At 57.1% G+C, this 27,943-nt stretch overlaps 15 protein-coding genes across 15 annotated transcripts; 9 read left to right on the forward strand and 6 right to left on the reverse strand.

Moving 5' to 3' along the window:
• Nucleotides 1-493: 493 nt before the first annotated feature.
• Nucleotides 494-1,159, forward strand: B0T26DRAFT_773091 (uncharacterized protein; the record flags this gene model as incomplete). The annotated part of the gene is made up of 3 exons (XM_060446567.1): nt 494-550; nt 716-906; nt 968-1,159. Coding segments are annotated over exons 2-3 (271 nt in total), but the record flags the coding sequence as incomplete, so codon positions are not given.
• A 408-nt stretch (nt 1,160-1,567) lies between these two features.
• On the forward strand, nt 1,568-2,284 carry B0T26DRAFT_259210 (uncharacterized protein). The gene has a single exon (XM_060434030.1). It carries the CDS (start codon nt 1,792-1,794, stop codon nt 2,146-2,148), a length of 357 nt encoding a protein of 118 aa, XP_060299271.1. The 5' UTR covers nt 1,568-1,791; the 3' UTR covers nt 2,149-2,284.
• Nucleotides 2,285-3,707: 1,423 nt separating this feature from the next.
• On the forward strand, nt 3,708-4,958 carry B0T26DRAFT_640755 (uncharacterized protein; the record flags this gene model as incomplete). The annotated part of the gene is made up of 4 exons (XM_060437263.1): nt 3,708-3,854; nt 3,915-4,284; nt 4,339-4,456; nt 4,508-4,958. The coding sequence occupies 4 exons, from the start codon at nt 3,708-3,710 to the stop codon at nt 4,956-4,958; spliced, it is 1,086 nt and encodes a 361-aa protein (XP_060299272.1).
• Nucleotides 4,959-5,270: 312 nt separating this feature from the next.
• On the forward strand, nt 5,271-6,674 carry B0T26DRAFT_642111 (alkanesulfonate monooxygenase; the record flags this gene model as incomplete). Its single annotated transcript, XM_060437409.1, is given in 3 exon segments — nt 5,271-6,049; nt 6,112-6,125; nt 6,139-6,674. The coding sequence occupies 3 exon segments, from the start codon at nt 5,271-5,273 to the stop codon at nt 6,672-6,674; spliced, it is 1,329 nt and encodes a 442-aa protein (XP_060299273.1).
• Nucleotides 6,675-8,863: 2,189 nt separating this feature from the next.
• B0T26DRAFT_750630 (Alpha/Beta hydrolase protein) lies at nt 8,864-9,902 on the forward strand (the record flags this gene model as incomplete). The annotated part of the gene is made up of 2 exons (XM_060445249.1): nt 8,864-9,010; nt 9,084-9,902. The coding sequence occupies 2 exons, from the start codon at nt 8,864-8,866 to the stop codon at nt 9,900-9,902; spliced, it is 966 nt and encodes a 321-aa protein (XP_060299274.1).
• Nucleotides 9,903-10,149: 247 nt separating this feature from the next.
• Nucleotides 10,150-11,570, reverse strand: B0T26DRAFT_259335 (uncharacterized protein). The gene is made up of 2 exons (XM_060434031.1): nt 10,544-11,570; nt 10,150-10,476 (listed from the first exon to the last, which is right to left on the reverse strand). Exon 1 carries the CDS (start codon nt 11,316-11,318, stop codon nt 10,581-10,583), a length of 738 nt encoding a protein of 245 aa, XP_060299275.1. The 5' UTR covers nt 11,319-11,570; the 3' UTR covers nt 10,150-10,476; nt 10,544-10,580.
• A 529-nt stretch (nt 11,571-12,099) lies between these two features.
• Nucleotides 12,100-13,813, forward strand: B0T26DRAFT_706242 (flavoprotein-like protein). Its single transcript, XM_060441794.1, has 4 exons — nt 12,100-12,813; nt 12,888-13,077; nt 13,148-13,497; nt 13,552-13,813. Exons 1-3 carry the CDS (start codon nt 12,359-12,361, stop codon nt 13,472-13,474), a joined length of 972 nt encoding a protein of 323 aa, XP_060299276.1. The 5' UTR covers nt 12,100-12,358; the 3' UTR covers nt 13,475-13,497; nt 13,552-13,813.
• A 243-nt stretch (nt 13,814-14,056) lies between these two features.
• Nucleotides 14,057-14,458, reverse strand: B0T26DRAFT_597363 (heterokaryon incompatibility; the record flags this gene model as incomplete). Its single annotated transcript, XM_060435645.1, has 1 exon — nt 14,057-14,458. A coding segment is annotated over one exon (402 nt), but the record flags the coding sequence as incomplete, so codon positions are not given.
• A 1,374-nt stretch (nt 14,459-15,832) lies between these two features.
• On the forward strand, nt 15,833-16,207 carry B0T26DRAFT_750633 (uncharacterized protein; the record flags this gene model as incomplete). The annotated part of the gene is made up of 2 exons (XM_060445250.1): nt 15,833-16,008; nt 16,111-16,207. The coding sequence occupies 2 exons, from the start codon at nt 15,833-15,835 to the stop codon at nt 16,205-16,207; spliced, it is 273 nt and encodes a 90-aa protein (XP_060299278.1).
• Nucleotides 16,208-16,836: 629 nt separating this feature from the next.
• B0T26DRAFT_259379 (ferric reductase-like transmembrane component) lies at nt 16,837-19,282 on the forward strand. Its single transcript, XM_060434032.1, has 3 exons — nt 16,837-17,498; nt 17,563-17,650; nt 17,720-19,282. The coding sequence occupies exons 1-3, from the start codon at nt 16,969-16,971 to the stop codon at nt 19,181-19,183; spliced, it is 2,082 nt and encodes a 693-aa protein (XP_060299279.1). The 5' UTR covers nt 16,837-16,968; the 3' UTR covers nt 19,184-19,282.
• A 1,279-nt stretch (nt 19,283-20,561) lies between these two features.
• B0T26DRAFT_599706 (major facilitator superfamily-domain-containing protein) lies at nt 20,562-22,372 on the reverse strand (the record flags this gene model as incomplete). The annotated part of the gene is made up of 3 exons (XM_060435695.1): nt 20,562-21,604; nt 21,704-21,717; nt 21,876-22,372. Coding segments are annotated over 3 exons (1,554 nt in total), but the record flags the coding sequence as incomplete, so codon positions are not given.
• A 327-nt stretch (nt 22,373-22,699) lies between these two features.
• On the reverse strand, nt 22,700-23,506 carry B0T26DRAFT_643473 (methyltransferase-like protein; the record flags this gene model as incomplete). The annotated part of the gene is made up of 1 exon (XM_060437532.1): nt 22,700-23,506. The coding sequence occupies one exon, from the start codon at nt 23,504-23,506 to the stop codon at nt 22,700-22,702; it is 807 nt and encodes a 268-aa protein (XP_060299281.1).
• Nucleotides 23,507-23,912: 406 nt separating this feature from the next.
• B0T26DRAFT_706253 (uncharacterized protein) lies at nt 23,913-25,225 on the reverse strand. Its single transcript, XM_060441795.1, has 2 exons — nt 24,524-25,225; nt 23,913-24,449 (listed from the first exon to the last, which is right to left on the reverse strand). Exons 1-2 carry the CDS (start codon nt 25,045-25,047, stop codon nt 24,125-24,127), a joined length of 849 nt encoding a protein of 282 aa, XP_060299282.1. The 5' UTR covers nt 25,048-25,225; the 3' UTR covers nt 23,913-24,124.
• A 780-nt stretch (nt 25,226-26,005) lies between these two features.
• B0T26DRAFT_641036 (uncharacterized protein) lies at nt 26,006-26,206 on the forward strand (the record flags this gene model as incomplete). The annotated part of the gene is made up of 1 exon (XM_060437287.1): nt 26,006-26,206. One exon carries the CDS (start codon nt 26,006-26,008, stop codon nt 26,204-26,206), a length of 201 nt encoding a protein of 66 aa, XP_060299283.1.
• A 249-nt stretch (nt 26,207-26,455) lies between these two features.
• B0T26DRAFT_706257 (Alpha/Beta hydrolase protein) lies at nt 26,456-27,783 on the reverse strand. Its single transcript, XM_060441796.1, has one exon. The coding sequence runs from the start codon at nt 27,766-27,768 to the stop codon at nt 26,539-26,541; it is 1,230 nt and encodes a 409-aa protein (XP_060299284.1). The 5' UTR covers nt 27,769-27,783; the 3' UTR covers nt 26,456-26,538.
• Between the last annotated feature and the right edge of the window lie 160 nt (nt 27,784-27,943).

Raw genomic sequence — 27,943 nt, forward strand, 5'->3', positions numbered from 1 at the left:
AGGTACCTAACTTGGCCTTTACCCTGGGGTTGCGGGTAAAAAACCGATCTACCCAGCGCTCACCAACTCGCCCAGGGAGCCCGGCTTCGTTCAGGATCGCTTGTGCGAATCGTCTTAGCCGTGCACGACTTGGGGCACGCCCTGCAGCTTCCTCCTCAAGAGCCCACTCGGTGACGAAGGCTTCCTGGTCGTCAGTTAACTTCTGGGTGTTTTTTTGGGCTTGTCGTGGATCCTGTTGTCCACGGCGTCGTCTGCTGAGGGTGGATTCAGGGATCCTATATAGGCGCGCTACTTCCTTCTGCTGAGCGCCCTGATCAACAGCCTCAATAGCCTCGGCTATTAGCCGCTCTCGTACGCGTCGAACCATCGTATTTTGAGGCTATTCCGACCAGTATTGAGGAAGTTGTTGGTGGTGGAAGGTAGAGAGTAGGAAGTTGGCGGTGTGGGGGAAAAATTGCAAAGTGGGGCGATTGCAAAGGTGGGTCACCCTGTCTATGGCAAGGTTATTGAAGTCTTTTTTAATGCATCAGAGATCCTGGCTTTTATTTGGGTAAGCGCCCGCCCGGGGTTTTCTTGGCAGCTCTGCGCTTGTAGTACAAGTACATCGATAACACTTCTCACAGTTGCAGGGACCGCTGAAGTTCCTCATCATGGTAGGCTCAATTAACCCAGCCCAGAGGCTGACTAGAATATTTGTTGACAATACCGTACCCAGGTAGCGCCGAGCTTCGCCGAGGCATTCGACTCCCTGCTGGACACTTATCAGCAGATCGGGGAGTAGATCTTACTTCTGAAATCCTAGAGACCTATTCTCGGAAAATGCTCATATGCGGCAGCTACTGGTGATGATATACGAGGACATCCTTAGAGTTCATGTCATAGCTCTCCAATACTTCCGACAAAAACGTACGTCCCCCTGTCGAGTAATCCAATACACCACACGCTTACCAAGTCGTACAACTCATAGTGTGGCGATCGCCCTTCCAGACGAGCTGGAAGGGGTTTGCGTCGGAAATTGACTTACTGAAAAACAACCTAGCTCGTCATCGTCGACTTATTCAGACCAGAGGCTCCCTTGTCGAGTTCGAAGCGGTTCAGAATATACGCACACAGTCTGAAGCAAACTTTCGGGAACTCAAGCTTTCTAAAGAGAGGCGACGCAAGACGGCCGTGTTCCAATGGCTATCTTCCCCAAATGTCCAGGCCGCTCATGAGCGTTGTCTGGAACCCAGGGCCTGGAATCCGAAGTCCTGCCAATGGATTCTCGCAGACAACTCCTTTTAAGAATGGGTTGAGCCGCTCTTTTGCTCAACCCCACTCCTCTGGATTGACGGAAAACTAGGCGTAGGTAAGAGGTTTAATACTATTAAAATGGCTATTTCGAGGCTTAGCTAAAATTTCGAAGGCAAATCCGTGCTGGCCTCCATTAACATCGAGCGTGTGAAAGAGCTGAATGGCGTTTCGGTGGCCTTTTTCTACTTCGCCCACGGAAATCCAGAGCGACACAAATTCGTTCCCATGTCAAGGGCAATCCTCTCTCAGCTCTTCACACAGGACGCATCTCTTCTTCTTCTTCACTTCGAGGAGACTTTAACATCTAGTGGCCAAGCCACCTTGTCAAGTCGCGAACTTGCGAAATAATTGTTAGACATCGCTTTAAAGAGCCGCAAGACCTATATTATTCTAGACGGCATAGACGAATTTGATAGTGTGGTTATCCGAAACGGGTCACGGCAAATCTGATATTTTGGAATTGGAGGAAACTTTCCCAACATCCCGAATCCGAATGCGATGCGTCGCAATATTCAGAGATATCTAGCAACTTATCAATGCACGTTCTGTCCGAAGCGCTTCACTCGCCAACATAATATGAAGTCTCACTTGCGAGTACAAACGGACGAACGTCCTTTTATCTGCACTGTGTGCGGAACGGCCTTCGCCAGGAACTACGACCGTAAAACGCACGAAGACATCCACTCAGGCGAGAAGCGATTCTCTTGCAAAGAGAACCTGGAATATGGCGATCAATGGGGGGGGGGTGCGGACGCCACTTTAAACGAGCCGCGGCCCTCGGACGACACCTCAGATCCGAAGACGGCTAGATTTGTATCAAGCCTCTTCTTGATGAGGTCGGTCGAAAAACCCTGAGGCTCCAGTACTCCAGGAGTACACGATGATGATTAGTTGCCACCGTCAACATAGCCACTACATGCGCCGGGAAATCGGGGCCGAAGAGCGAGCCTGTGCAATGCGAGGGTGCTGAGGGTGTCGGAAAACCTGGAGCTTCAGTGAGTCACAGTGCTAATTGGCTGCTTGCTCGGAGGTGGCCAAGCCCCCAACTCCATGCCTGGGAAACGGAAACAGCCTTGGAGACTGTGCTGCCGACAGGTCGAAAACCTGACCCTCTGGTGATAGGTGTGATGCTGATTGGTTCCGACCGCAGTGACCCACTAGAAACATTTCTCGCATTACCTATGATGGAGACAGTGGAACAGCATTTTACTCGTCGAGTCGTTAATGCTATAGAAACGCCCCGGCCAAGCCGCAAGCAGCTCCTCGAAACGGATTTTTGCGATTCAACCCGCCTAACCCTGACCAAGGAGCTTTCGACTTGGGCGGCGTTTTGTAGCCCTGACGGTTAGCTTGGAGATTTGAAAATTGAGGTGGCCCCCAGGAGGGCCGCTGGAGGCGACGTGAGGCACAGTGTGTGCAGCTAGTTCTGGAGCTTCGCTTCTGTTCACGACTACTCCCATCCCGGGTGGAAGGGGATTTTCCTTCATCCCACAAGCAGCCAACGAGTTATGACGAGATGGATGGCGAGGCCGCGGGTCCCCTTCATCCGGTCTAGGCACTGCAAGCGTCTGATGTCCGACACCAAAGCGGCGGGTGTGGTGTGGTGGTGGCGAGAGGATAAGATGGCATCCGAAACGCAAACACCGGGCGGTCACAGGTGCTGAGGGCAAGCGATGGAGGTGGCGGCTCGTCGGCAGGGTCCGACCCACTGTCTGTGCAGAGAGAGATGAGATGGATGGATGGACAGGCCGAGCTTGCCGGCTTTATTTAGCCTCGAGGATCCGGGGGGCGTTGCAGTGGGCATGGAGTCTGTCTTGCCAGTCGGGAACTGGTGAGGCCCCTGCGGCGAACCGCGGTGTGGGGCCCGAGCAGCGGCTGCTGGTTGCGTGTTTGCGTGCTCTGCTGTTTGATCGCCCAGGGTGAGGTCGGCGCCGGGTCAATGTGCTAACAGGCGGCGGGCGGCGGGCGCGGCGCGGCGTGTTAGCGCGCTGATGCCGCCTAAACTGCACCACAGACCGTGGTCCTACCTCAGCTGCCTTGGATTGGGTTTCGGGGGGCATCACCGGCTTCGTGTGGGGAGGACAGAACGACAGACGGGGCGGGCGATCACGATCAAAAGGGATCGCAGGGCCGGCCGGGGGAAAAAGGCTTGGGGCGCATCACTGTCGACTTTTCGACTCTTCTTTTTCCCCGTACCATGGACCAGTCTCTCCGCGCGCCGATCGAGAACCGAGGAGCAGACCGCAGAGCCAGAGCCAGAGCCAGAGCCAGATTCAGTCTCAGATTCAGATTACACAATGGCGGCTCAGCAGCCCCCTTTTCCCGTCGCCCCGGACGCCACGCCGACGCCGACGCCTTCTAACATGAACAGCAATATGAACATGGGCATGACCATGAGCGCCATGAGCCGGCTGATGGAGGAGACCAACGGGCCGCGCATCGTCATCTCGTTGTCCGTCATGACGGGCGTGTCGCTGCTGCTGATGCTGCTGCGCTTCTTCTGCAAGGCGCGCTACGGCAAGCGCTTTGGTTGGGACGACCACCTGCTGTCGGCGTCCTGGGTGCGTATTGCGTCTTCTCTCAACACATATCTGCGAGATGCTAAAACGGTCCACTACCAGCTGTGCCTCGTCACGTACTCGGCGCTGACCATCGTGGCGGTCAACTACGGCATCGGGCGGCGCAAGGCGCTGATCCCGCCGGGCAACCTGGTGGTGGCGCTGGAGCTGTTGTACATTGGGCGGTTTTTTGGGATTATCGCGCTGGCCATCAGCAAGTCGTCGTTCGCCGTAACGCTGCTGCACCTGGCGCGCGGGCCGTGGCAGCGTGCCGTTATCTGGACCATCCTCGTCAGCCTCAACCTCGTCATGTGGGTGTGCGGCTTCTCGCTCTTCTTCCAGTGCACGCCCGTGCAGAAGGCCTGGAACCTCGACGCCCCGGGCTCGTGCTGGGACTCGCGCGTGCAGGTCAACATTGGCATCGGCGCCGGCGGTGCGTGTGGCTATCTCACCCCTTCCCTCGGTGACCCCTGACTAACATACACAGCGTACTCGGCCGCCATGGACTTTATCCTGGCCATCTTCCCGACCGTGCTGATCTGGCACCTGCAGATGGGCACGCGCGAAAAGGTCGGCGTGGTGGTGGCCATGAGCCTGGGCGTCTTGTGAGTTGCCATGTCCATCATGAGAGGCCAGAACTAACCAGACACGAACAGCGCCGGCATCACGGCCATCGTCAAGTCGTACTTCATCACGGGCACGGCGCGGTCGTCCGACTTTACCTTTTCGTCGGCGGACCTGCTGATCTGGTCGGCCAGCGAGACGGCCGTGACCATCATGGCGGCGTCGATCCCGTTCCTGCGCCTCATCGCCAAGGAGGTCTCGGGCAAGACGCAGCAGCGGTCGGCGGCGCGGTACACCAAGAACCTCACGGCAGCCACGGCTACGGCCAGACCGAAGGCGCCCGAGTCTGACGGCTACGACAGCGAAAAGGATAGCCTAGATGGCGTGCTCAAGGAGGAGCACCGCGCCACCATCCGCATCGCCTACCGCACCGGCCCCGACACCAACTCCAGCACCAACACCAGCGCCAACACCATGCCCATGCCCATGCCCATGCCCATGCCCATGCCCACGCCCATGGCCCGCTATCCCAATGTAATATAGTTTTATTCTAGTGTGTTATTTAATGCCAGAAAGTACTCCGCAGATTTGCGCGCGGGTATGCCGGCCGCCGAGTCGAGACGGCCGCATCCGAGATCGGGCCGTATTGCGTGATCCCCTAGTTCGTGTCGCCATCTCGGCCCATTTGTAATCGGCGCGGGGATCGCCAGAGCCCGCGCGTATAACTTGCCTGCTGTCTGCTGTAGATTAATTAATCAACTACTGAGACATTCACATTAGACATTCACATTAGTCCCCCTGTCCCCAAATACACAAACAAGCCTTCTCAAGTCTTTCAGAAACAGCGCCGCCACCATGCCGACCGAGTTCATCAGCGTGACCTTCCCCAACGCGTCGACGGAGCTCGCGCCGATCCCGGGCGCGAGCATCGACCCCGAATTCGAAGCGCGGTACGCGCGCACGCTGGACGAGTACGGCTTCGACTACACGCTGGTGCCGTACGACTCGTCGTACTACGACCCGTGGACGCAGGGCGCCACCATCGCCGCGCACACCAAGAACCTCAAGGTCATCATCGCGCTGCGCCCCAACACCGTGTACCCGACCGTGGCCGCCAAGATGCTGGCCACGCTGTCGCAGCTCAGCCGCGGCCGCGCCGTCGTGCACTTCATCGCCGGCGGGTCCGACGTCGAGCAGGCACGCGAGGGCGATTTCCTGTCCAAGGACGAGCGCTACGCCCGGCTGGCCGACTATATCCGCATCCTGCGGCGGGCGTGGGCGTCGCCCGAGCCGTTCGACTGGGCGTCGCCGTACTACACCTTCACCAACTTCCGCAACCTAGTGCGGCCGTACGGCGGCGCGGCCACGATTCCCGTGTCCGTCGGCGGATCGTCCGACGCCGCGTACGCCGTCGGCGGGGAGCTGGCCGACATCTTCGGGCTGTGGGGCGAGCCGCTGGCCGACACCAAGCAGCAGATCGACCGCATCTACGGCGAGGCCGAGAAGGCCGGCCGCCCGCGTGCCGAGTGGCCGCGCATCTGGGTCACCTTCCGGCCCATCGTGGCCGAGACCGACGACCTGGCCTGGGCGAAAGCCCACCGCACCCTCGACCTGCTCAAGACCAATAAGTCGCCGTACGGCTCGCGGCCGCCGCCTGTTTCTACCGCGGATGCGGCTGCGGCTGCGGCTGCGAAAGAGAAGGAAGAGGGCGTGCCGTTTGCAGCGCCGCCCGGAGCGCCGCAGAACGCCGGGTCGCAGCGCCTGCTGGCCATCGCGGCGCGCGGCGACGTGCAGGACCGCGCGCTGTGGTACCCGACGGTGACGGCGACGGGCGCGCGCGGCGCGTCGACGGCGCTCGTCGGCAGCTACCAGACTGTGGCCGACTCGATCCTGGATTATGTCGACCTGGGCTGCGAGCTGATTTCCATTCGTGGGTACGACAACTTTAATGATGCGGTGGATTACGGGCGCTTTGTGCTGCCGCTTGTGCGCGAGGGGTTGGTGGAAAGGGAGGGGAGGCCGAAGGAGGAGGTGGTGAATGAGGAGGCTGCTCTCGCCGAGCCGGCAAAGGAGGAGGAGGCCGTGGCTGTGCCGACGAATGGCGAGGTGAAGGAGGTGGATGTTGTCGCTGAGCGGCCCAAGGACGAGGCGGTCGTGATCGAGGCGTCAGAGGTTGTCGACGTGGCACCTTTGGCGAAGAAGGCCGAGGCGGTTGTGGTGGTTGAGGCGGCCAAGGTCGCCGAGGCGGTTGCGGCCTAGTTCTTTTCGTCTCTCTTGTTTCTTCCCTCTTTAGGTTCTTTGTAGTGCTGCATTTTTTAGCCTGGGTGGCTGCGAGTCGAGCGGTGCATTCGGGATGGGGAATAAACAGAATGTACAGACTGAACGACATTCGACGCCTCGTGTGTGGATTTGTTTCCCTGTTTCATGCCATGCTGTCAGGAAGGGGTGACGGATGAACTGGTGCATAAAGTTGTGACAGTCTGGCTGGTGCCGGTGTTGGTGTATGTTGCTCCCTGACCCGAAATCCAGGCACCGAGCGTCGTACACTCTCACGAGGAACCCAAACCTGTCTTGTGTTTAGGCCGGTAACGCGTATCTCCGTCTCCGTCCTGCTTGTTTCATTAGCTGAATCGACACGATTCGCATGCCACAGCCGCGTGATTAGCAATGTGAACTTACCTGTTTCCAAAGGTTCAGCAGATTTGAAGGGCACACATCAGGATTGCCACTCGCGCTGCTCAAAGATCCTGGTGTGTTAATCAGTCAAAACAAGACAGAGACAGCCATTCTTCCGGGTTATCAAGGCAAGGCAATCAGATTCTAGTCCTCGGCTTTGCTGTGAAAACCCAACCCCTGGGCTGCCTTTGACCAGGCGCTCGACGCTGTGCAGTAAAATCTAGAGCAGAACAAGGGGCTGGAGATATTTCCGCACCTGACTATTCTAATGCCTGGAACTTTGACTGTTCGTAAAGGGGCTTCTGTAACCGCCAGCGGCCGCTCGCAAGAAAGAAGCAAAGCAGCGTAGTTCCTAAAGCCCATGACAGCGCGAGTGGAACGAGCCGGCCAATGGCACGCTATTAGCTATACGGCCCCTTGCAAGATGCTCAACAGCTGGCGCCTTGGTGCTCGCAGGTTGATGTTGTTGTTCCGCGACAGCCTCTCCAACTCCCTAGGGGCAGACAGACAGACAGGCAGACAGGCAGACAGGCAGACAGAAGGAAGCGTAACTGGAGGGCATGAGCCATGCAAGAGACGGCCTGAGTATCTCCGTGAACAGCCAGGATGGCTTTCCAACGTCAGCAGTGGCTGTTGTTGAGTTAGGATCGACCCTGAACAGCCGCCAGGCACCTACCAGGATACCCGTGCACCGCCGGCAATGTCTGTGAGATCTGTCGCATTAGCGTGTCCGCAGGCGAGGTCCTTTAGACTATACCATGTCATGGCCAGCCAATCCGAGTCGAGGCAGCAACAACAAAGAGACAACAGGCCCAATAAGAGGATCGGCTTTCGCAAGCTTGCTGCCTCCCGGGCATGAGTCCGCCATGACCAGATCGAGGCTGGACGGCGACCACCACTGCGCGACGCCGGGCCACGCCAGTAAAGATTTTCCGTCTAGGGTTCACGAACTCGGGGAATTGAGCCACACGATTACCAAAGAAATGCCAATCTCTGATGCCGGTCAGTAATTGTGGCGGCCGGTCCAGAAGTTCGAGTCTCGGGACTGTGTCGGCGTTCGGGATGATGGTGATTGCTAATAATTAGGTGAATTAAAAAACGGGACAGGCAAAACAAATTCCAACAGTCCCCAACTAATTCCACGGGTAAGGTAGTTAACTAAATGGTGGAGCTTACCAATTGAGCGCTCATCAGGTTAGCCGAGGCAGCTGTGTGGCGTAGTCCACGGCGACGACAGTGTGCCTGGCTCAGCAAGCATGCCTGGCTCAGCAAGCATGCCTGGCTCAGCAAGCATGCCTAGCTCAGCAAGTCATCAATGGGGCAATTATACGCAAAGGGTGCCGTGGAATTGTAATCAACAAAGTACCGCGGGCCTCTGATTGGCCAATTCGCAGCTACTTCGACGACCCCCGTCCTGATTACCTCGACCCGATTAGTGATCATGGCTCTAGACAGCCTAGCAGTACGACAGCCGCGCTTTGTCAAGGCGAGCGGCGCACTCGGTTCGCTGGGACAAACAAGGACTTAGTCAGGGCACCAAACGTGCTGTCGCTCACGACTGTGCATTCCAAATCCCGTGCCGTGGCATGCGTTATGTCGCGACGCAAGAGACAAGTATAAAGAGCAGACGGCTCCCGGGTGAGTTTCTATTCTGTATCACACTCACCCATCCAATCCAACAGCCGGATCCAACAGCCGGATCCAAACAACATCTCCAACATCAACCAACATCACCAAACCCAACCACACCAGCAGGCGCAACAGACACCACAATGTGGACCCAAGCCAACGCAAAGACTCTCTTCCTCACCGTCGCCGGCACGCAGTTCGCGTACCGCCTAATCGGCAACAGCACGCCGGCCGCCGCTGGCTCTCCACCACTGCTACTCCTCAACCACTTCCGCTCTACCATTGACCTCGTACGCGCCCTGCCCCCCCCAACCAAACCCCCCCAACCAACCCTCCAAATCATCCAAACCTAACCCCTAGCAGTGGGACCCGCTCCTCGTCGACGGCATCGCCGCGGGCGGCCGCCAGGTGATCACATACGACTACTCGGGCATAGGCCTCAGCGGGGGCGAAGTCAAACTGTCCATCCGCGAGTTCGCGGGCGACGTGATCGCCTTCCTGACCTCCCTCCTCCCGACCCTCCCCAACAACGTCACGAACGTCGACGTGCTCGGCTTCTCGATTGGCGGGTACGTCGCCCAGCAACTCGTCCTCGACGCGCCCGACCTCGTCAACAAGCTCGTGCTGGCCGGCACGGGGCCCTCGGGCAGCCTCGGCACGCCGCGGCACCCGCCCATGGCAGAGGTACAAACAGGGATCATGGGCGCCGTGCCCGACGGCGCCGCGACCGCCGACGCCTTCTTCCCCTCCTTCACCGCGCGGGATGAGGGCAACGCCTGGCTGGGCCGGATCACGGCGGGCGGGCGCGCGGCGACGGCCGGCAAGAACGGCGAGCCGCCGTTCGCCTTCTTCCTGACGGGGCCCGGGCTGCCGCGCCTGATCCGCGCGTACCTGGGCTGGGACGCCGACCCGCTGCCGTACGCGCTGCTGCAGACGGTGCAGAAGCCCGTGCTGGTGACGGCGGGGGACAATGACTTGGTCGTCGGCACGCCGAACTCGTTCGAGCTCGCGCGCCAGATCCCGAACGCCAACTTTGTCATGTTCCCTAGTTCGGGGCATGGGCATTTGTTCCAGTATGCCGAGTTCTATGCGAAGCAAGTCACGAGTTTTCTGAATGGAGAGTTTCCGACCGCGCCCAAGGTTGCTGGCGTTATTGCGCCGCTCGGCTCGCAGGGCGTGTGAGTGAGGGTTGAGATGCGCTGCAGACGGGAGGAGCAAAGGGACACTGGCGGGGGATAAATTGTAAATGCTGGTATAGACTCAGTACATGCGCTCCTTATGGTTTAATAGAGATTAGGTGAATTTGTTGCCAGCGTCCGTGTTGCCTGGTCGTGAGAGCTGAGAATAAATGTGAAGCAAGGTTGTCTGCCTCTCTTTGAAGAGCGACATGTTCATAATGAATGAGCGGGTTCGGCGGAGAGGTTAGCGGGTTCAAGTTGTCGTGCAGGGGAATACAGTTCTGCCATGGCAAGTTATTCCAAACCTTGCACGTAGACTTGGGCGAACAAATAGGTCCAAAGCAAAACTGGAAATTATTAAATCAACATACCCAGCGCCGCCATCTACAGGTAGCGCCATTCTGCATCTCGGCTCTGTTCTGCCTTCGTCCCAGACCTAGTCCGAGTCGCTGCTGTCCGAACTGCCGCTCGAGCCAGAGCTGCCGCTCCCCTTGTGGCTTTTCTTCTTGTGCTTCTTGTCCTTCTTCCCCTCCTTGCCGTGCTTGTCCTTCTTGTCCTTCTTGGCCTTGCCGAGCTTGCTGTTTGTAAACCCATGTTAGCGACCGCTCATCGAACCCGAAAGACAGCAGAAAAGAGCAAACGTACGCCCCGCTCCCACCAAGCGCAGCGCCCAGAGCCGTCCCTAGCACGCCGACGCCGCCGCCGCCGCCACCGCCGTGGCCGCCAGCAGCCGAGTGGCCCAGCACGGCGCCAGCGGCCGCGGTGAAGAGCGTGCCGCCAATGCCGCGGTCGCCTTGTCCGGGGCCTGGCTGGCCCTCAGCATACTGTCCGGGCGCGCCGTAGCCTTGGCCTTGCTGCTGGTGCTGCTGCTGCTGGTGCTGCTGCTGCTGCTGGTTGTAATACTGCGCCTGTCCCTGGTCCTGCTGCGGCGAGGGATAGGGATTGGGCGCGTTGAACTGCTGGTGCTGTGAAGGGTACTGCTGCGGGTACTGCGGCGGGTACTGCTGCGGGTACTGCGGCGGGTACTGCGGCGGCTGCGGCGAGGGGTAGCCGCTGGGCGGTGGGGAGCCGTACGGGTTGCCCTGCGGAGGTCCTTGCTGGTACTTCGGGTTGGGGGAATACGGGTAGCCGCCCTGCTGCGCCAGAGTAAAGTTAGCAGAGTTTCGCAGCTACGTGTGCGCATTCCGCGCATCCGGCGCGTCGCGCAACGGCCATTGCAAATGCCATTGCGAATGCGACGTGCAACGTGCAACGTGCAACGAACCTGCTGCGGGGCATTCGGAGGTGGGCCCTGGCCTTGGCCCTGCGGATAGGGGCTCTGCTGGTTGTAGCCCTGCTGGCCCGGATTGCTGTAGCCCTGCTGGCCCGGATTGCTGTAGCCGTAGCCCTGCTGCTGGTTGTAGTAGTCTTGGTTCGACATGTTGCGAGTGTGGTCTGGTGTAATTGCTAGGTTAACGGAACGGCGGGCTGTCTGTGACGTGATGTGAAATGGAGTTGGTGGGATTGTCGATAGCGGGGTTATCTTGGCGCGAGCTCAGGAGGAGCTTTCTGTCTCCCCTTCTGCCCCACAGGGCCCGCCGTGTCGGAACTAACCAACCAACTGCAAAGTTGAGGTGGTCTTGGCTGCAGCTCTCAGGCCTACAATTGGCCAGAATTGGAGGTGCATTTCTCTACCAAAGGTACCTACCCCCCCTTTCTACCCCCTTTCTACCCCCTTTTGTGCGCTGCGAGCAGCCCGCTAGAGGGCCGCCAGAGGCAGAACTTGCTTGTTTCTTCAATGTAAACGTTCAGGGCCGTAAGCGATCCAGTCTTTACTACGATTTATACGGCCTCTTCCGGAGAAAAGACGTCCACATATGTCCAACAGGAATCATGTGGCCGCAACTCGAACAACAGAGACTCTAATTACCACCCCGCACTCCTAACCTCAATCTGTCAGGGGAAAAGAAGACATCAGGAAACGAGTCTCTTGGTTAGACTTGGCGAGTGGGTAGGATGTGCGCTGCAAGCAACCCGGCAGGTGCTAGCCGAGGAAATGGCAAGATTTGAATTCATGTCATTGGCTGGGCCCGAGGTCACTACCATGTACCAGCCCGGGCGCAGAGCAGATCTAGTACAAACGTCTTGTTGACGAGCCTGCCTAATTGCTAATTGAGTCTAAACGCTCATGGATCTACAAACACAATTCAACTGCTGCTTGAGGCAACCCGCAAGACGGAATCACACAGCACATCTTGTCCCGCTTCTAATTATGCACGCCGTGAAGACGTTTTTGGGACCCCTGTCGCACGAGAGCTGGCACCAATCATGTTTGAGGAGTGACATACCATCTTCCCTCCCCTTCCCTCCAGCCGCTGCTCCCCTTCCAGTGCACTCCCCTTCCTGTGCACTCCCCTTCCTGTGCACATTTTGACCATTCTCACCGATTTTCTTTTATCCACTTCTCCCAACTCGGGCCCAATGCTGCGCCGTCCGCCTGTCCGCCCCTTACGGTCCTGCACGATCCCCCTCCGGATTCCGAGGCGCAGGTTCGTCTCAGCCAGCACCACCACCCAGCACCACCCAGCACCACCCAGCACCACCACCCAGCACACATCTACCCTTCAAACGACACCGTCTGTCCGCCACCAGCCCGACATGGGCGACCTGAATAACACCGAGGCAGCAAGGGCGCACCTGCAGCCCGTCACCGACCCCGCGTACCAGTTCCGCTCGTTTGCCATCCGACCCGGCGATGACGACCCGGCCGTGCGCCAGAAGTACCGCCCGTTCCTCCTCGACGACATAATAGCCAACTCGGACTGGGTGGCGAAGCTCGAGCTGGCCACGGTGGCGCACATGGTCGACACGGAGCTGCTTGTGCAGGGACAGGACAGTCTACGCGTCCTCGTGCTCTATGGGAGTCTCAGGGACCGGTTTGCGCCCCGACCCACAACATGTGGCGGGCATGTACCCAAGACGCTGACGATGTTGTGCGGCCGATGCGCAGGTCATACTCGAAACTCGTCGCCTACGAAGCCGCGCGCATGCTCTCCCGCCTCGGCAGCGACGTGCGCGTGTACGACCCGCTGGGCCTCCCGGTCAAGGATGACCGGCAGCACGACCACGCCAAGGTGCGCGAGCTCAGCAGGTGGAGCGACGGCCGTGTCTGGGTGAGCCCGGAGCAGCACGGCAATCTGGTGCGTTTTCCGCCGAGTGTCCCCGTGACAAGAACCAAATTAACAAGCCGCTCTTTGCGTCGCGTACTAGACTGCCGTCTTCAAGAACCAGATCGACTGGATCCCGCTGTCGACGGCCGCGGTGCGGCCGACGCAGGGGCGCACGCTGGCAATTGCGCAGGTCAGCGGCGGGTCGCAGTCGTTCAACGCGGTCAACTCGCTGCGCATCCTCGGGCGCTGGATGCGCATGTTTGCCATCCCCAACCAGAGCTCCATCCACAAGGCGTGGACATGCTTCACCGACGCCGACGATCCCGTGGACGGCGGCAGCCGCTTCAAGCCGAGCTCTAATAGAGACCGACTCGTGGATTGCATGGAGGAGTTTGCTAAGTACACTTACAACGAAGCTAAGTTGTAAAGACATCGAGGTAGAGAATATCGGTAAGGTTTGTCGGCAGACAATCATCAACAACCATCCTACTAAGCCTCTCCCAGGAAACTAGGCCGCCATCAGTTGTCTCGAAAAATGCTTTCATGCTCTCCGGGTGGAATACCTGGCTGTCATCTAATAGGTGCTTGACTCCCCAACCCAGCCAGTCCATGACCAACTAGGGAATGCGGCACGGCGTTTTGCTTCCGTGACTGTATACCATAAAAAGCCCCTTTGCAACGAGCCGCCCTTCACCAAATCACTAGCTTCACTCTCTTCTGCTAGGTATTCTTCAGATTCCTGTCTTCTTTCCGTCTTGAGGACCACCCCCCTGTATTGGAAAATCCGTTTCTGATGCGCCAAGCTGGAGAAGATGCCTTCCATGCCCTTGATGACGTCCGAGAGGTTTGTCAGCTGAAGTTTCGAATACTCGGCTATGTGTCGCTCCATGGAAGCATTATCATTGCCGTCGTGCAGGATGCGGTTTTCATCAGCGAACCTAACACTGGAAAACGGATCGTCGTTCCATGCCTCAGAGCAGGTGCTGATTTCGGATTCGATCAAGTACTGCTCTAAGAATGCCTGATCGTCCGTTAAGATTAACTGCGATTTTGAAAACACTATTTCTTGGTACGTCCAACCTCTGGTGTTCCACTTCGATTTTGCGACGAGCTCTGGGGCACTTGGCATGGTCCATGAGAAGAGCTGGTCCCCTATCTTTGCGCATGGTTGTCGGTACTCGTCTCTCCCTTTCGTGATGCCTGGGAGACCGTGTTCGGGGCCTTCGCCTGCTGCGGCAAATATTGTAACCAACGTGCAACCGTAGATAAGATTGATCAGCTTTATTTGGGCAGCTAGTTCTGTCTCATTGGTTTGGTCGATACAATAACGGTCGACCCACAAGTATAATATCTCGAGTCGTTTAGCAACCGTCACAGCATCCCTAATCACAAGCGGAAGCTTGGTGGGGAGTCGATTTCCTTTGAAGGGGGCTCGCTTGACTGGCCCCAGACGTAGCTCAGCGCAGCGTACCGGCATTTTTCAGGAGCTTGACAATCTCGTGGGTGGAGCAGTTAATAAGCCGAAAACCGGTGCTGCTACGCACACGAGACCAGTCAGGGCCCTGTTGGGGTCCATGCTCCCAGCACGATCCAAGCCGCGCCTTTGCGTCAGAGAAGAAATAGCCATCAACATGGCTCCCAACGCGTTTCACCGTATGGTTCTCAAAATGGTTTCCCGTATGGCTATCCCCCTGGTTAACGACGGTTGCATATCCAGTCCGGTGCAGATCCTTTTCGATGTTTATCGTTACCGTTGAGGGTATGATTGTAAAGCCAGAGGCTCCTCCGTAATAGAAGGTAAAGAGTCTTTGAGTCGTTCTCCTATCAACCCCGGGTCCTTGGTTGCGACTCAAAGTGATAAACAAGCGACAAAGATTGCAAGAATCTGGAAACCAACTTTCAGACGGCCCCAGCTCGGCAACAGATTTGTCGGCGGAGCCGACGCTCTCATCTCTAAACCGTTCCAAGCTTTGTAAAATGTCACCAGACAACCGAGAGCACCTCTTACAGAAATCTCCTGCCTTCTGAAGGGTTTTAGGCATCGGAATCTTCCCCCTGGCTTGTGCATATACATTTACACGACGGCCAGGTGTGCAAAAACACAGCTTCGTGAGCCTCAATATTCTGCCGCTAGCGCCGTTGAACAGGAAGTTCAGTTCTGGTTTCGGTGTATCAAAGCTCCTCGGCCCCCCGGGTCTATCCTCCCTTCTCTGAGGTACCCGGGACTTGCCGATTATCCGTGCTTGAGCCAAGTGACTGCGAGTATAGAGTTAGAATGGAGGAACACTTGATCGAATGCAGATGGAATGCGATGATGTTTTGAAACAGAGAGAGAGGGAGAGTCTTGAAGTTGTGTGGTACACCTTGACAACTTTTAAGTATGGAAGTAATGGTTTTTCAAACACGTTATAGCGGAGGATGCCGTTAAATTAACGTTATTGTTAAATTAACCAAGTCGAGCCTGAAGCTAGTTCAATATTTAGTTTTTGCGGTCAAATGCAAACAAATATAGTTTCACATTTGATTTGTTGAAGTTGATGCTAGCGCTGGCTTTGCGCACTTGCCGCTGATGATGCTGGTTCCCGCAGTCGTGCTGGTGTGTGTCTCTGTGTATTCTCGTCTGTTACTATTTATATGAATTATCAATAGGAATCACCCTAGACTGTGCGAGCCCCTTTCGCCCCAGCTCGTTGTCGTGAAGATCCCTCGCTCGCCTTGCCGGACATTTTGGTTTCCCATTTGCAACCCCGTCCCTCGTCCCTACGGCACGCCAAAACTGCCAGAGATGGCTCCTCCGATCGGCCAGTTCCTCATGGACCTGCTCGCGCTCCTGCTCCTCGCCGGCTTCGTGAGTGCGATTGGCCGGATTTATTCGACGCGGCCGCTGCTCACGTCGGCGGGCCCGTTGCCGGCCAGCACGGCGAGCGGCACGATGGTTGGAATCGCCATTAGCACAGCTTCGTACACAACGCAACGTTCATGGCCGGCCGGGTCCAGCAAAGCCTCTTCCGATATCTCGAGGGGCTATTGTCCCGGCTAGGCGAGGAAGCTGACCCCTTGCAGCAAGACTAAGATCCTGAGGCTATCAAAAATTACGAATCCTGGTGGCGGGGCGCGCTACGCATCGACGGCATCACGGGAAAGCCCCGGAACTGGCTAATGGTGCTGATATACGCCATCTGCGGCCTGCGGCCAGCTACAACTGGAAACTGGCCAACAGCTGCTATGATTTCCCCAAGACTGTCGGCGTCAGGGCGGCCCCCACATCTAGTCTGATTTCTTGACGATTGTTCTTGGCAAACAGGTCTTTATGAAACTAGGCCCCTGCATCTACCAATTCACACGGCGAATAGAAGTTGACCAATTTCCTAGCGCTGCATCGCCGAAGCTCATTACAATGCGGTTGACATTCGGCACGTTCCGTTACATACCGGGTATCCTGCCCACACCCATAGGATGTCACCTTCTCGGCGCTGAGGTCTTCTCCAATGACTGGGATACCGTGTACCACAGATGCCCCTGCCATCTGCCACCCCGCACAGAAGTGCCGCACGACGCCACAATGCCCTCGTCCTGTTCGATTGGAGCAGAGTGGCGGAATTTTTGCCTGAACCCTGGCGCCAGGACGAGGGGCGCACGCTGAGAAACTCGCTCATACTCGCTCACACCTTGCCTTGCTACCCGGCAGTCTGTCGGTAAATAAGATGGACAGCGTCGTACTTCCTTCTGGCATTCTTTCTTGCCTTCCGGGGAAATCCTTTCCCACCTCTGCCTTCCCCGCGGGAATCAGATTCGTTCCACACTGCTTACTGACTGCTGCCGGCAGGCCCCAAAACATCATTTCTGTTGCTCCCCCTCCCCTCCCCCCTCCTCAAGCCGTCGAGACCCTAGCTTGGCGGAGGCTGCTGCACATCAGTCATTATGGCAGCTTTTGCGTCTGTCTTTTTGGCCTACTCGGCACTTCTAGTCAGCCCAGTGCTTGCCGCTGGCCAGGCCCTACTCGTTGGCTATGGCTTCTCTCCTTACGATCCGCTCTGTGCCGAGTCATGCCTGCGATCTCTCACCTCATACATGTTGTCTTGCACTCCCATGAGCAACGGTCATGGCGACAGCCACATGTCGGCGACTCCGCCGGAGTGCTATGCCGAGGACACATGGTTTCTGACCTCAGTCGCCTGGTGTCTCAGCGACAAGTGCGCCGGCCACGACGTCCCCATCTCGAAGCTGCAGCTGTTTTGGGAACAGTCCGTCACCGGCAGCAGCAAGGTCGCCCCCAAATGGCCCTACTCGGTCGCCCTCGCCAATGTCACTCCAAAGCCGCCCACCTACCAGCTGACCGAAGCCGATACCGACCTTAACCAGACCTCCCTGGTCTCTCCCGACAGCTACCTGGCCCAGTGGAACGTTTTGGGTAATGTTGCACGGGAAGGGCTGGTCGAATCCGACTACAGGTACTGTCCTCACGCCCCCTCTTGCTATCCAAGTCCATTCTGACACTGCGTACCCTGCTTCTAGCCTGACCATAATCGTTACTTCCCTCGGTCTACCAATCGTGCTCACTCTGATTGGTCATTTTCCTTTTCTATCTAGGCTGATTCGCTCGGTACGCTCTCCTCCCGCAAAAGAAAAAAAAAGGGGGTTCCTGAGCTTTGGCAGCTGACTTTCGCAATAGGTCAAACCTTACCTTGTCTATCCTAGCCTCGTGGGAACATACCAGGTCCGCGCGCTGCCGTTTTTACTCGGAAACGCGCCGACGGTGGGCCAGAGCATCTACATCGCCATATTTGTCGCCCTCAACGTCATTCTCAGTGCAGTCGGCTATAGGTCTAGCCAGCCAAACGCCTGGTTCGCGACGCAATGGAACGAGATCTCAGCCTACGTCTTGTACCGCACAGGAACACTGGGCTTCATGCTCCTGCCTATCATGTTTCTCTTCTCCTCCCGAAACAATGCCCTCCTGTGGCTATCAAACTGGTCCCATTCCACATTCCTGCTTTTGCACCGCTGGGTGGCGCGCGTCTTCGCCCTCTATGTCGTCGTCCACTCCATCATCGGCCTGCAGATTTACCCGGATGATTCCGACACGACTTGGTGGATCTGGGGCGCCGTCGCCACCATGGCAACGGTGGTTTCTGTCCTCTTCAGCGGACTGTACGTGCGCAAGAGCCAGTACGAGCTCTTTCTCATCTTCCACATTCTCCTGGCCGTCTTCGTCGTCGCCGGCTGCTGGTATCACGTCACGCTGTGGTACGGCGCCATGGGCATCGCCTGGCCGGATACCAGCTGGGGTTACGAGCTGTGGGTGTACCTCGGCATCGCCGTCTGGTTCTTCGACCGCCTCTTGCGTGTCGGACGGGTCCTCCAGAGCGGCATCCTGCGTTCCGAAATCACGGACCTCGGCCAAGGCTACATCCGTGTCGATATTCCCGGGGTGCGTTGGGGCTCCAAGCCGGGCAAGCATGCCTACGTCTACTTTCCCACGCTCGATCCACTACGCCCCTGGGAGAACCACCCCTTCTCCGTCATCCCCGGGCACATGCTCCGCAAGCCGGGCTCGAGCGAGAGGACCCCTTCTCCCTCGCAGGCCCCCCACGAGGACGAAGAGAAGCACCTCGCCGTCTCGCAGGCGAAAACAGTCTCAATCCACCATGCCAAAAACAGCGCTGGAATCACACTTCTAATCAAGAAGGAGAGCGGCATCACAAGCTATCTCAAGACACACGGCGGCATGCTCACCCTCCTGGACGGGCCGTACGCCAACAACAACGCCGAGGACATCCTGCGCTGCGACCGGGTTCTCCTCGTTGCGGGCGGCATCGGCATCACTGGCGTCCTCCCCTGGGCGCAAAGCCATTGGAACGTCAAGCTAGCGTGGAGCGTTGCCGAATCGGCGCGGCCGCTGGTCGAGGCCGTGGAGCTCGGCGGGCTGGCGAATCTGACCAAGGAGGTGCGCGTGGGCAGCCGGTTTGACGTTTACGCCCTGATCGCCGAGGAGGCTGATGCCGGCTGGCATCGTGTCGGGGTTGTGGTTTCCGGGCCCGGAGGGCTTTGTGACGACGTTCGGGCTGCTGTCGTGGCGGCAGGGAGGAAGGGCAAGACGGCCTTTGAGCTGGAGGTTGATGCCTACTCGTGGTGATCAGATGGGTAATTAGGTGCAGACTGGGCTTTTTTTTTTTGCAGGCGGGCGAGGTACCTAACTGGGATGATTCTTGGATCCCTTAAAGTTTTGACACTCTGCGTGCATGATATTTCACGTACGCTGTCTCCACGAATTCCGTCAAGAAGATAGAATTTTGACAGTATCTCAGGTGCCTGTTAAGGACTCCAAAAAAATTATTGCTGAGCTCGGAAAATCTGGAGCGACAACAGTGCCAGAGCAGACTGAATTTCGTCACGAAGCTGCATCGCTTCTCTGTCGTGTCCGTCTGTCTGCCACCGGCAATTTTCGAGGAGAGTTGTGTGTGTGTGTCTCTCTCTCTCTCTCTCTCTCTCTCTCTGTGTGTGTGTGTGTGTGTGTGTGTGTGCGTGTGAATGTGTGGGTCTGTCTTTTGCTCGCATTTGCGCAAGTTTGTATTGGTCGGTTGTTCTCGGTTTCCTGCAAGAACTCGTCTTGGCGACACACCCTACCCCCCTCCCCCTTCTCGATCCGATACCCTGGTCAACTTGACACGTCTAGACTCTGAGTATGTATTTATTCTCATCAGTATCGCCTCTGCGCCAGAAGAAGTTTGGCGGCTGATAATCCTGCACATCCAGGGTTGGAAGCGAAGATGCTTTGTTATCAAATGATCATTACAGCCCCGTTATATTCAGACTAGAGTAGAGGTCAGGGGTGACACCCACGGGAATTGCCAGCACTGTTATTGGAAAATCTGCACCAAAACGGCACAAAATTAGATCAATGCAAAAGTTTCTTGTGTAAGTTGAAGTGGTAGGCTCTGGGAACATGCCAGCCGGGGACTCCATTTTACCCCGAAAAAGAGGAGTTTTCCTAGGCTAAGCCCAACATATTGCCCTGTATACGCCCGCAGGTTAGACTGCCGGCGATTTCGGGGCTTGGTTAGAGCCTCGAAAATCCAACACCTGTTTTCAGTGGCTGGACTCTCGGATCATCTGACCCTGGCTAGGTAACATGACGTTGCACGTTTCTCAGAAGCTTGTCGGGTTTGAGATGAGAGTTCCGACAAAGTAAGAAGATCAGGGCTCTGCATTGGCCTGGAATATTCTGCTTCCTATATCGAGTCTGTGTTGGGTACCTTTCGTCTGCGTGCCTGTTTAACTACAGGGGCGCACGGCAGTTATTGTCTCTGAATGTATTGTACATTGTTGTTAGGTGGATTGTGTCCAGCCACCCCAGTGAAACCGCTGGCCAGTCAGTCAGTACATCCAATCGGTGTTTTACTTCCGGCCGGCTCCTTCACACTGTGCTCCTTCACACTGTAAATCGTAGCAGCTTCCTGGACGGAATCCGTCAACCCGTGCTGGGCAGTATCCAAATCAGCGTGAGCCATGTCATGTTCAGGTTCTTCTTCACTAAGCCTCCGATGACGGATAAACACGCTCAAAAGCAAGCCAGCCCCCGCACAGGCGGCGTACACGATACGCATGTGCCGTAAGGCAATACTGTATGCTTCGCGGGCTACATCGCCCTCATCACCTACCAGCTGTGCAACACGCCCAGCGTTCGCCGCCGCATGGCGTCCCGAAAGCATATCGGCCAGGTCCGACCCGGGGCCAAAGGCGGCTGCAATAGCCTCTGACTGGCGCTGCATTTCGCTGCTGAATACGGCACCACCAATGACGATGGATATAGCCGTGGCCATCTGTCGCGTGAAGATGAACATCGAAGTTGCCGCTGCCGTCTCCTGGGGCGGGATGGCCGTCTGGATTGCTATGAGCGTGGCTTGGGAGTTGGGGCCGATGCCCGCGCCAGCCACGAGCTGGTAGAGAATCGCTTTAATCGGGATAGTCGGTTCCAGGCTCAGATCTACCAGTAACCCGAAGCCCAGCACTGTTACCGCCATGGCGCTGATGACTAGCCATAGGTAGCTCCCTGTTTTCCGGATAGCCCAGCCGGCTGCGGCCGATGTTAGGGATAGCGATAGAGCATAGGGGAGCAGATAGACGCCAGACTGGAACGCGGTGGCGCCCAGCACGGCCTGGAAGTAGAGGGGGAGCCAGTAGCTTGCTGAGATGAGGACGAAACCGTGCATGAAGGCTACCCCAAATGCTGCGCAGTTGGAGCGGTTTGCAAAGAGGCTGAGGGGGATCAGGGGGTATCGTGTACGTGTGAGTCGGGGGAGTGAGAAATGGACACAGGCGAGGCCAAGCAGGGAGACGCCTGACAGTACGAGGCCAAGAACTATAGGCGAGTTCCACCGACCGGTGACAGACCCTAGCTCGAGGCCGAGCAGGAGGACGATGGTGCCGCCGACGACGGTAGAGCTCCCAATCCAGTCGATAGCTAAAAGGCCTTGCCGAAGAGGCGTCCGGTGGTTGTCTAACTTGAGGGCCAACGGGATTGCGATGAACCCGATGGCGCAGATGGGGAGATTGACTGGATGTAGAGCACCACCTTACTTAGCCTTGGCTTGGTAGCCATGTGCCTGCAATTAGAGGGTGGAGGGCGAGATGGATTGAAAAGGAGAGCACTCACTATAGAAACACCATCTGAGCAACGAAGGGAGCGGCTGTGCCGGAGCCACCCGCCATCCATATTAGCGACCAGAAGCATCACGGTGCACTTCATTGTGATATCACGCGACGAGACACCCACAGACGTCAAGTGTGCTCCTGCCAGGTAGCAAGTAAGAGTACAACGCACATACCTCCAAGTCAAAAGGCCAGTGAAAACACCACCCAAGACAGGTCCTATGGCAGACGCAAGCACCCAGACCAGACCCATGACACCGAAGTAAAAGGGGCGGTCGCGCAGCAAAAAGAGGTCGGAAATACACACATACACCAAAGTAAGCACACCGCCGGCGCCGACGCCCTGAGCGGCACGACCAGCCAAGAGCATGGCCATCGACACGGCGACGCCGCACAGCAGGGAGCCGAGGGCAAACGCGGCGAGAGCGGCGAGCACGACGGGCTTACGGCCGAAGATGTCGGACATGCGGCCCCACACGGGGACAACGGCCGCGTGAGCCAGCACATAGGCGCTCCCCACCCACGTGTAACCCAGCGCGGACCCGAACTCGTCGGCGATGCGCGGGACTGCGGTCGAGATGATGGTTACGTCGAGGGCTGTAAGGAAGAGTATGGCCCCAAGCGACAGAACCGCCACTGTCGTCTGCCGCTTCTCCTCCTTCTCCTCCTGATCGGGAACAACGGGGGATTGCATTGGATACCTTGACTAGGTGGCGTTGGGTAGGTGTGACACCGAGGCGGGAAAGGGGGTTGGCAGGATCCGGGGAGGTACGCAGGAAGGGAATAAAAAGAAAAGAAAAAAAGAAAAGAAAAAAAGAAAAGAATAAAAGAAAAGAAAAAAAAGAAAAGGAAAAAAAGAAAGAAAAAAGGACAGAAAGATGACGACAAGGATAAGGCTTCTGTAGGTTTAATGCTTTTCGGCTTATCAAGCACATGGAAGACGAGACAAATACTGAGCAATTTGTGTGGGGGCTCCACTAGCACCTGTGGTCGATTATACCTAGAGCCTAATGCTCCCGCGAGCCGTAACAACGGCCAGGCAGGGCCTCTGCAGAAACTCGCTCCAGAAAGCAGGATCCCTCTGAACAACAGGGGCGCTGGTGTATGGCACAGTAGCTACCTCAGACAATCCAAACTGCTCATAGACAGCCGTAGATCCCGAGTAGACGACCTCGAGACAGGTGCCGACAAACTCGACGGGCGGGGTGGACTGCAGCACGCAGACGTACCTAACGCCGCCAGGGATCGGGGAGATGTCGCGGCAGAGACCGCCATATTTACCCGTTTGCAGAACGGGGCTCCACGGGTCGGCATCACGCACGCCGACAAACCGGCCGCCAGGCTTGAGATGGCGTCGAACGTTGGCGAGCATGGCGTGCAGCGCCTGGGTCGAGCCGGCAAACGAAAATACCCAGTTGGCCATGACAATGTCGTAGCCTTCCTTCCGCAGGGGCAAGTGGTCGAGCGGCTGGGCGACGTCGGCTTGCCAGAATCGAAGTCTAGCAGTGGCATCGAATTCGACACCGTACTGTTGTTGTCCTGCGTGCATCATGCCGGCCGAGATGTCGACGAGGTCGACGGCCGTTGCGCCCAGCTGGAGAGCCGTGCGCGCGTGACGGCCCATGCCGCCGCCAAGGTCGAGAACGGTGCAACCCGTGCAGTCGCCGAGGGCGATGCGGACGAGCTCGGCCTCGAGTTGGCCCGAGGGGAGCTCGCTGTAGCCGGCATAGCCCGAGGCAGCCTTGTCGTAGTCGTGTCTCGCCTGCTCCGAAGTTGCTTTCGCCTGCTCCGAAGTTGCTTCCGACATGATGCTCTGTTCGGTAGTTGACGCGCGTAAGGTCTGCACTGGAACTAGTTCCATTTACAGTCGCGCGGGTAGTGCTGTGTGGAACCTATGAAATGCATCCCTGTCATTTGTCACTGGCGTGGAGGGCGAGAACCCCTTTGGATTTAACTAGCTGTTTGGCAAGCCAAGGCAGGAGTGATAAGGAGGGAGGGACCTTGATGTCCAGATCGATCGCTGGTCTGAGCTTTCTGCACTGCTCGAAACTTGCTCAAACCATCTCGCCAAGCAAGTGATGGTGCAATGCGACCGCGGTGGCAGGACAGGCAGGTGCAGGGGGAAGGGAAAGGGGGGGTGTGGGGGCGCGCGCGGACCACCCAAATCAATCATCATCGTTCACGTCAGTCCAACATGTAATTATGCAACAGAAAACGTGTCCAATCCGACTGCGCCTTCCGTCAACGCAACTAAACAGAGATGGGTAAGATAAGCGCGGCAGAGCACGGGCAGAACTCTCTTGAAGGGATTTTTCACCACAATTTTATTTTATTTTTTATTTTTTTGGTCGGCTAGCAAATGAGTTCCCTCGATCTTGACCTCCAAACGCCAATACCTAACCCCGACAACCAAGGGTGTAGCAGCTCAGTAAAACACGAAAGCCCTGACCTCAATGCTATGTCTCGGGATGCCCGATCCTGAATCGCCCAAATCAAACGAGCAATGTGGGACGGCCAAACTCTGGCCCCTTTTTGAATCGAAGGCATTGAAAACAGCCAGCTCCGAAGCTAGTTGATCAGGAATGTAATACCACGTATGCTTTGGGTTGTAGCAGACCTGGAAGACTTCGTTCGCCACCGTCGGGAAGACCTCATCCACCTTGAAGAGGTCCTGGGAGGCATCAACGGTCAGCGGATCGAGGAAAGCGAGTGGAAAGTCACGGCATGGGCCCGAGAGGGGTTTCCAGATGCTGTGTTTTGACGGGCGGTCAATATCGTCGCGCTCGATCTAAAACGAGACAGGAGGGATTCATAACAAACGCACTTGATGACTTGGTAGGGACGACTCAACATCTTGTTCTTGTCAGTCCCAAAGTAGCTGTCGACGCGCGAGTCGAGCTCAGCCTCGGTGTAATCGATGTGAGCCGACAAAGACGGCTGGTGCGCATCGACGTTGTCCTCGCCCTCGCAACGCCGGGGAAACGATGGGGCTCGTTTCCGCAACATCCAGTCGAACACCGTCATGTCCTTAGCTCCCAGAGAGCGGCAGATAGCTTCGTGAAGCCGGGGTAGGTATACGCTCTCGACCCAGTCGTCGTCATCGAAGCGGTCGAGATCCAAGCCGCTGTCGTCGATGGTTGCGATAGTCATGCCGTGCTCGTTGTAGTCGAGCTTGGCTGTGCGGAGGTTATGTATCTGGATGCCGTGGACGGGCTCAATCACGAAGTTGTTTTGCGGAAAGCCCTCTGGTGCTGCGTAGTGGAGGATGTAGGGCTTTCCGGTGCGATCTCCCGTCTCGTCGCGCTTGACGTACCGCACAGTGGCGACGAAGGGGGACTCGACTGCCATGGTCAATGTGAGCGAAGGAAGAGAAGATTTTGCCGACGAGGGAAAACTAAAGATGTGAGAGACCCGTCACAACAGATGGATGGGAAAGCTGGACATCAGAACATCTTCTAGCTCACCTTCTTGTCTTGGTTGACGATCTGGCCCCCCTCCTTTGGACGGGATGCGACGTAGTATGAACACATGATTAACGTGACCATTACCCTCGTGGTATTCATCTCAGAGACCTTGACTCTTGGATGCAGCATGCAACCAATACCACTTGGCTTCCGTACACGTCGGGTGCCAAGGCCCCGTTTATCGATATCCAATCGCCAACCACCCACCAGTGATCGTACAAATTGGGAGCAAAAAGACTCAATCCCCCTCAGTCTAGAACTCCGCCAACGGGCTCAGGGGCCAATGGCTCGCGGTTTGTAATGAGCTAATTAATTGCCATGCCCAATGAGGGATTACCTGCACTTGGTATACACGTAGGTCGGAGTTGTGGTGGGATGCCTGTGGTACCTCCCTGCATCGGCACAACCCATCATATCTCGTCTCTCCATTACCCACGGGGGCCGGCTAAGTCGACGCCAAATCGCTCAGCGATGTGGGAGCACGCCATTTTCGGTACGTGTTTGTCTAAAAAACTATTGATTCCGAAGGTAAATGTTCAGGGAAGAGGTATATGCCGACAACCTCAAGTCGAACGCTACAGGGGAGCATGATATTTGAGTCATTTCACAGCTATATGAGAAGCCAGCCTCCCATCCGTCACCCATCACCCATCACCCATCAACCATCACCCATCACCCATCACCCATCACCCATCACCCATCACCCATCATCCATCACCCATCACCCATCACCATATCACCATCAATCCCACCAAGCAAGCAATTGCAAAATTTGACAGAAATATCACATCATTTTCCCCCCCACGATCTAACCGTTCATTTGACACCAATTCACTCCCAAAATGGCTCCCCAAAACCAACCCTGGAAAGCAGTTTGGCCGGCTCCCGCCACGGCTGTCGACCAAGCCCAGACTCTCTCCAGCAACCTTTCGCGTGAGGAGATGACCAACCAGCGATCCTTCGGCAGCCATGCCTCCAACACCAAGGGCCGCATCGTGCACCTTAAGAAGTGTAAGATTGCTGTGTTTTCCAGAAGTCTATGATAACCTCTCGTCCTTGAACATTGAAGCTCACAGGTCCATCTAGAACTGGAGATTACCACGCAACGGTGCAAGAGACGGAGAGAGGCGCTGCTAGGCTGGCTGTTCTGTGTGATGACTGGAGGTATTCGTGCCGGGGGAGTCTTGTCACGTACAAAATTCAATCCTAGAAGACAGAAAAGAAAAAAAAAAGCATCCCGGGGCCGGACGTTTGATGGCCTGCAAACCTGTTCTCTCCGCTGTTCCCAAGGTGTGAACTCGAACTTGAGGTGGTGATTGATTGCCTACAAACTAGGGGGGCAGGGGGGGACCTTGGTGATGGATATACTGCTTCGTCAGAGCCAGCTGATGAAACTTCTAACCGCCCACAGATTATCCAAATAAATCTCGGGCACCGCGTGCCGATAGCTCAGCTCGCCCATATGTGTGATGCCTAAATTCATGCGACCCACAGCGCGCACCCCTGCGGCGACCAACTTGCGAAAGTATGCATTTCCCTCGTCCCGCAACAAGTCCAGCTCGCTGGTGATGATGAGGTGAGGCGGCAGGCCTTGCAGGTCTTTCTCGGCGGCCCAGTAGGGCCAAGCCAGCGGGTCCCGGGTATGGGACCCCTCGGGGTCGTACAGCCGGGCATTGAGCGTGCTGTTGGGGCAGGACATGATGTACCCGTCGCACTCGACCAGGCTGGCCAGCCCCTGGCGCAGCTTCCACTCGCGCGGCGCCCCGTACGCGCCGCTGATGTACGGCACCCACGCACACACGCCGTCGATGGCTCCCGCCAGCCAGCGCTCGCGGTTGGCACGCAGGGCCGTGGCCAGCGCGAGGTTTCCCCCGCCGCTCTCACCTTGTAGGACAATCTTGTCGTCGGCGCCGATGCCGAGTTCCCTGCGGTGCGCGGCGACCCACCTGACAGCCACCACGCAGTCATCGAGACCGGCGGGGAAGGGGTGCAGTCTCTTGTCGGTGCTGCTGGAGAGCACGTTGCGGAAGTCGGGCGAGATGACGATGAGACCGGTGCGGGCGAGTGCCGAGGCCCACGAGGTGTGCAGAGGGTTGGTGCTGCTGAGCATGACCATGGCCCCGCCGTGGAGGTAGATGACGGCGGGGAGTGTTGCCGCCGGCGCTGCGGTAGGGTCCGGACGGTGGACGACGAGCCGGATTTCCCTGCTATCGTCGCAAGGAATGCGCCACTCGCTGCGGATGACGGGCTCATACGAACCTTCGCCCGGCACGGGGGCGAGGTCGATTTTTTTGTAGTACTCTTCGAGGTAGTCCTCTACTCTGCGTGTGAAGGAGGCTATCTCGCCGAGCGGCGCGTCCGGGGACAGGGCGGCGACGAAGGTGGGAGTGCCCTCGATCTTGTCCGCTCGCAGCTTCTCGAGGAGCTTTGGGTGCGTCCGGGGGTCGGTTGCCAGGTGCATGCTCGGGTCGCCTAAACGGCCCGGTGCCTGTGGTTGTGCCTGTGCTGAATTCATTTTTTCCTCCCGCTGTTTCTCTCTGCAGCCGATAGGGAGCTTGGGAACTTGGGCAGGGAGGCGGTCGCGTCGTATAATGGTTGGCAACATGGGAGTTGCGCCCACTCGCCCAGGCTAGATGTTTCTGGTGTCTCTTCTTAAACCCCAAGGTACCCACCCCCATGTGCAGCTCATGCATGTGGTCAAAATGTGCGCAAATTTTCTCTCTTGCGGCACACTCGGTAATTATACCCAGCGTGGACGCTCGCATGCCATTATGTAGCTC

Source organism: Lasiosphaeria miniovina (assembly GCF_030549165.1).
Source record: "Lasiosphaeria miniovina strain SMH2392-1A chromosome Unknown B0T26scaffold_3, whole genome shotgun sequence".
NCBI classification, from domain to species: domain Eukaryota; kingdom Fungi; phylum Ascomycota; class Sordariomycetes; order Sordariales; family Lasiosphaeriaceae; genus Lasiosphaeria; species Lasiosphaeria miniovina.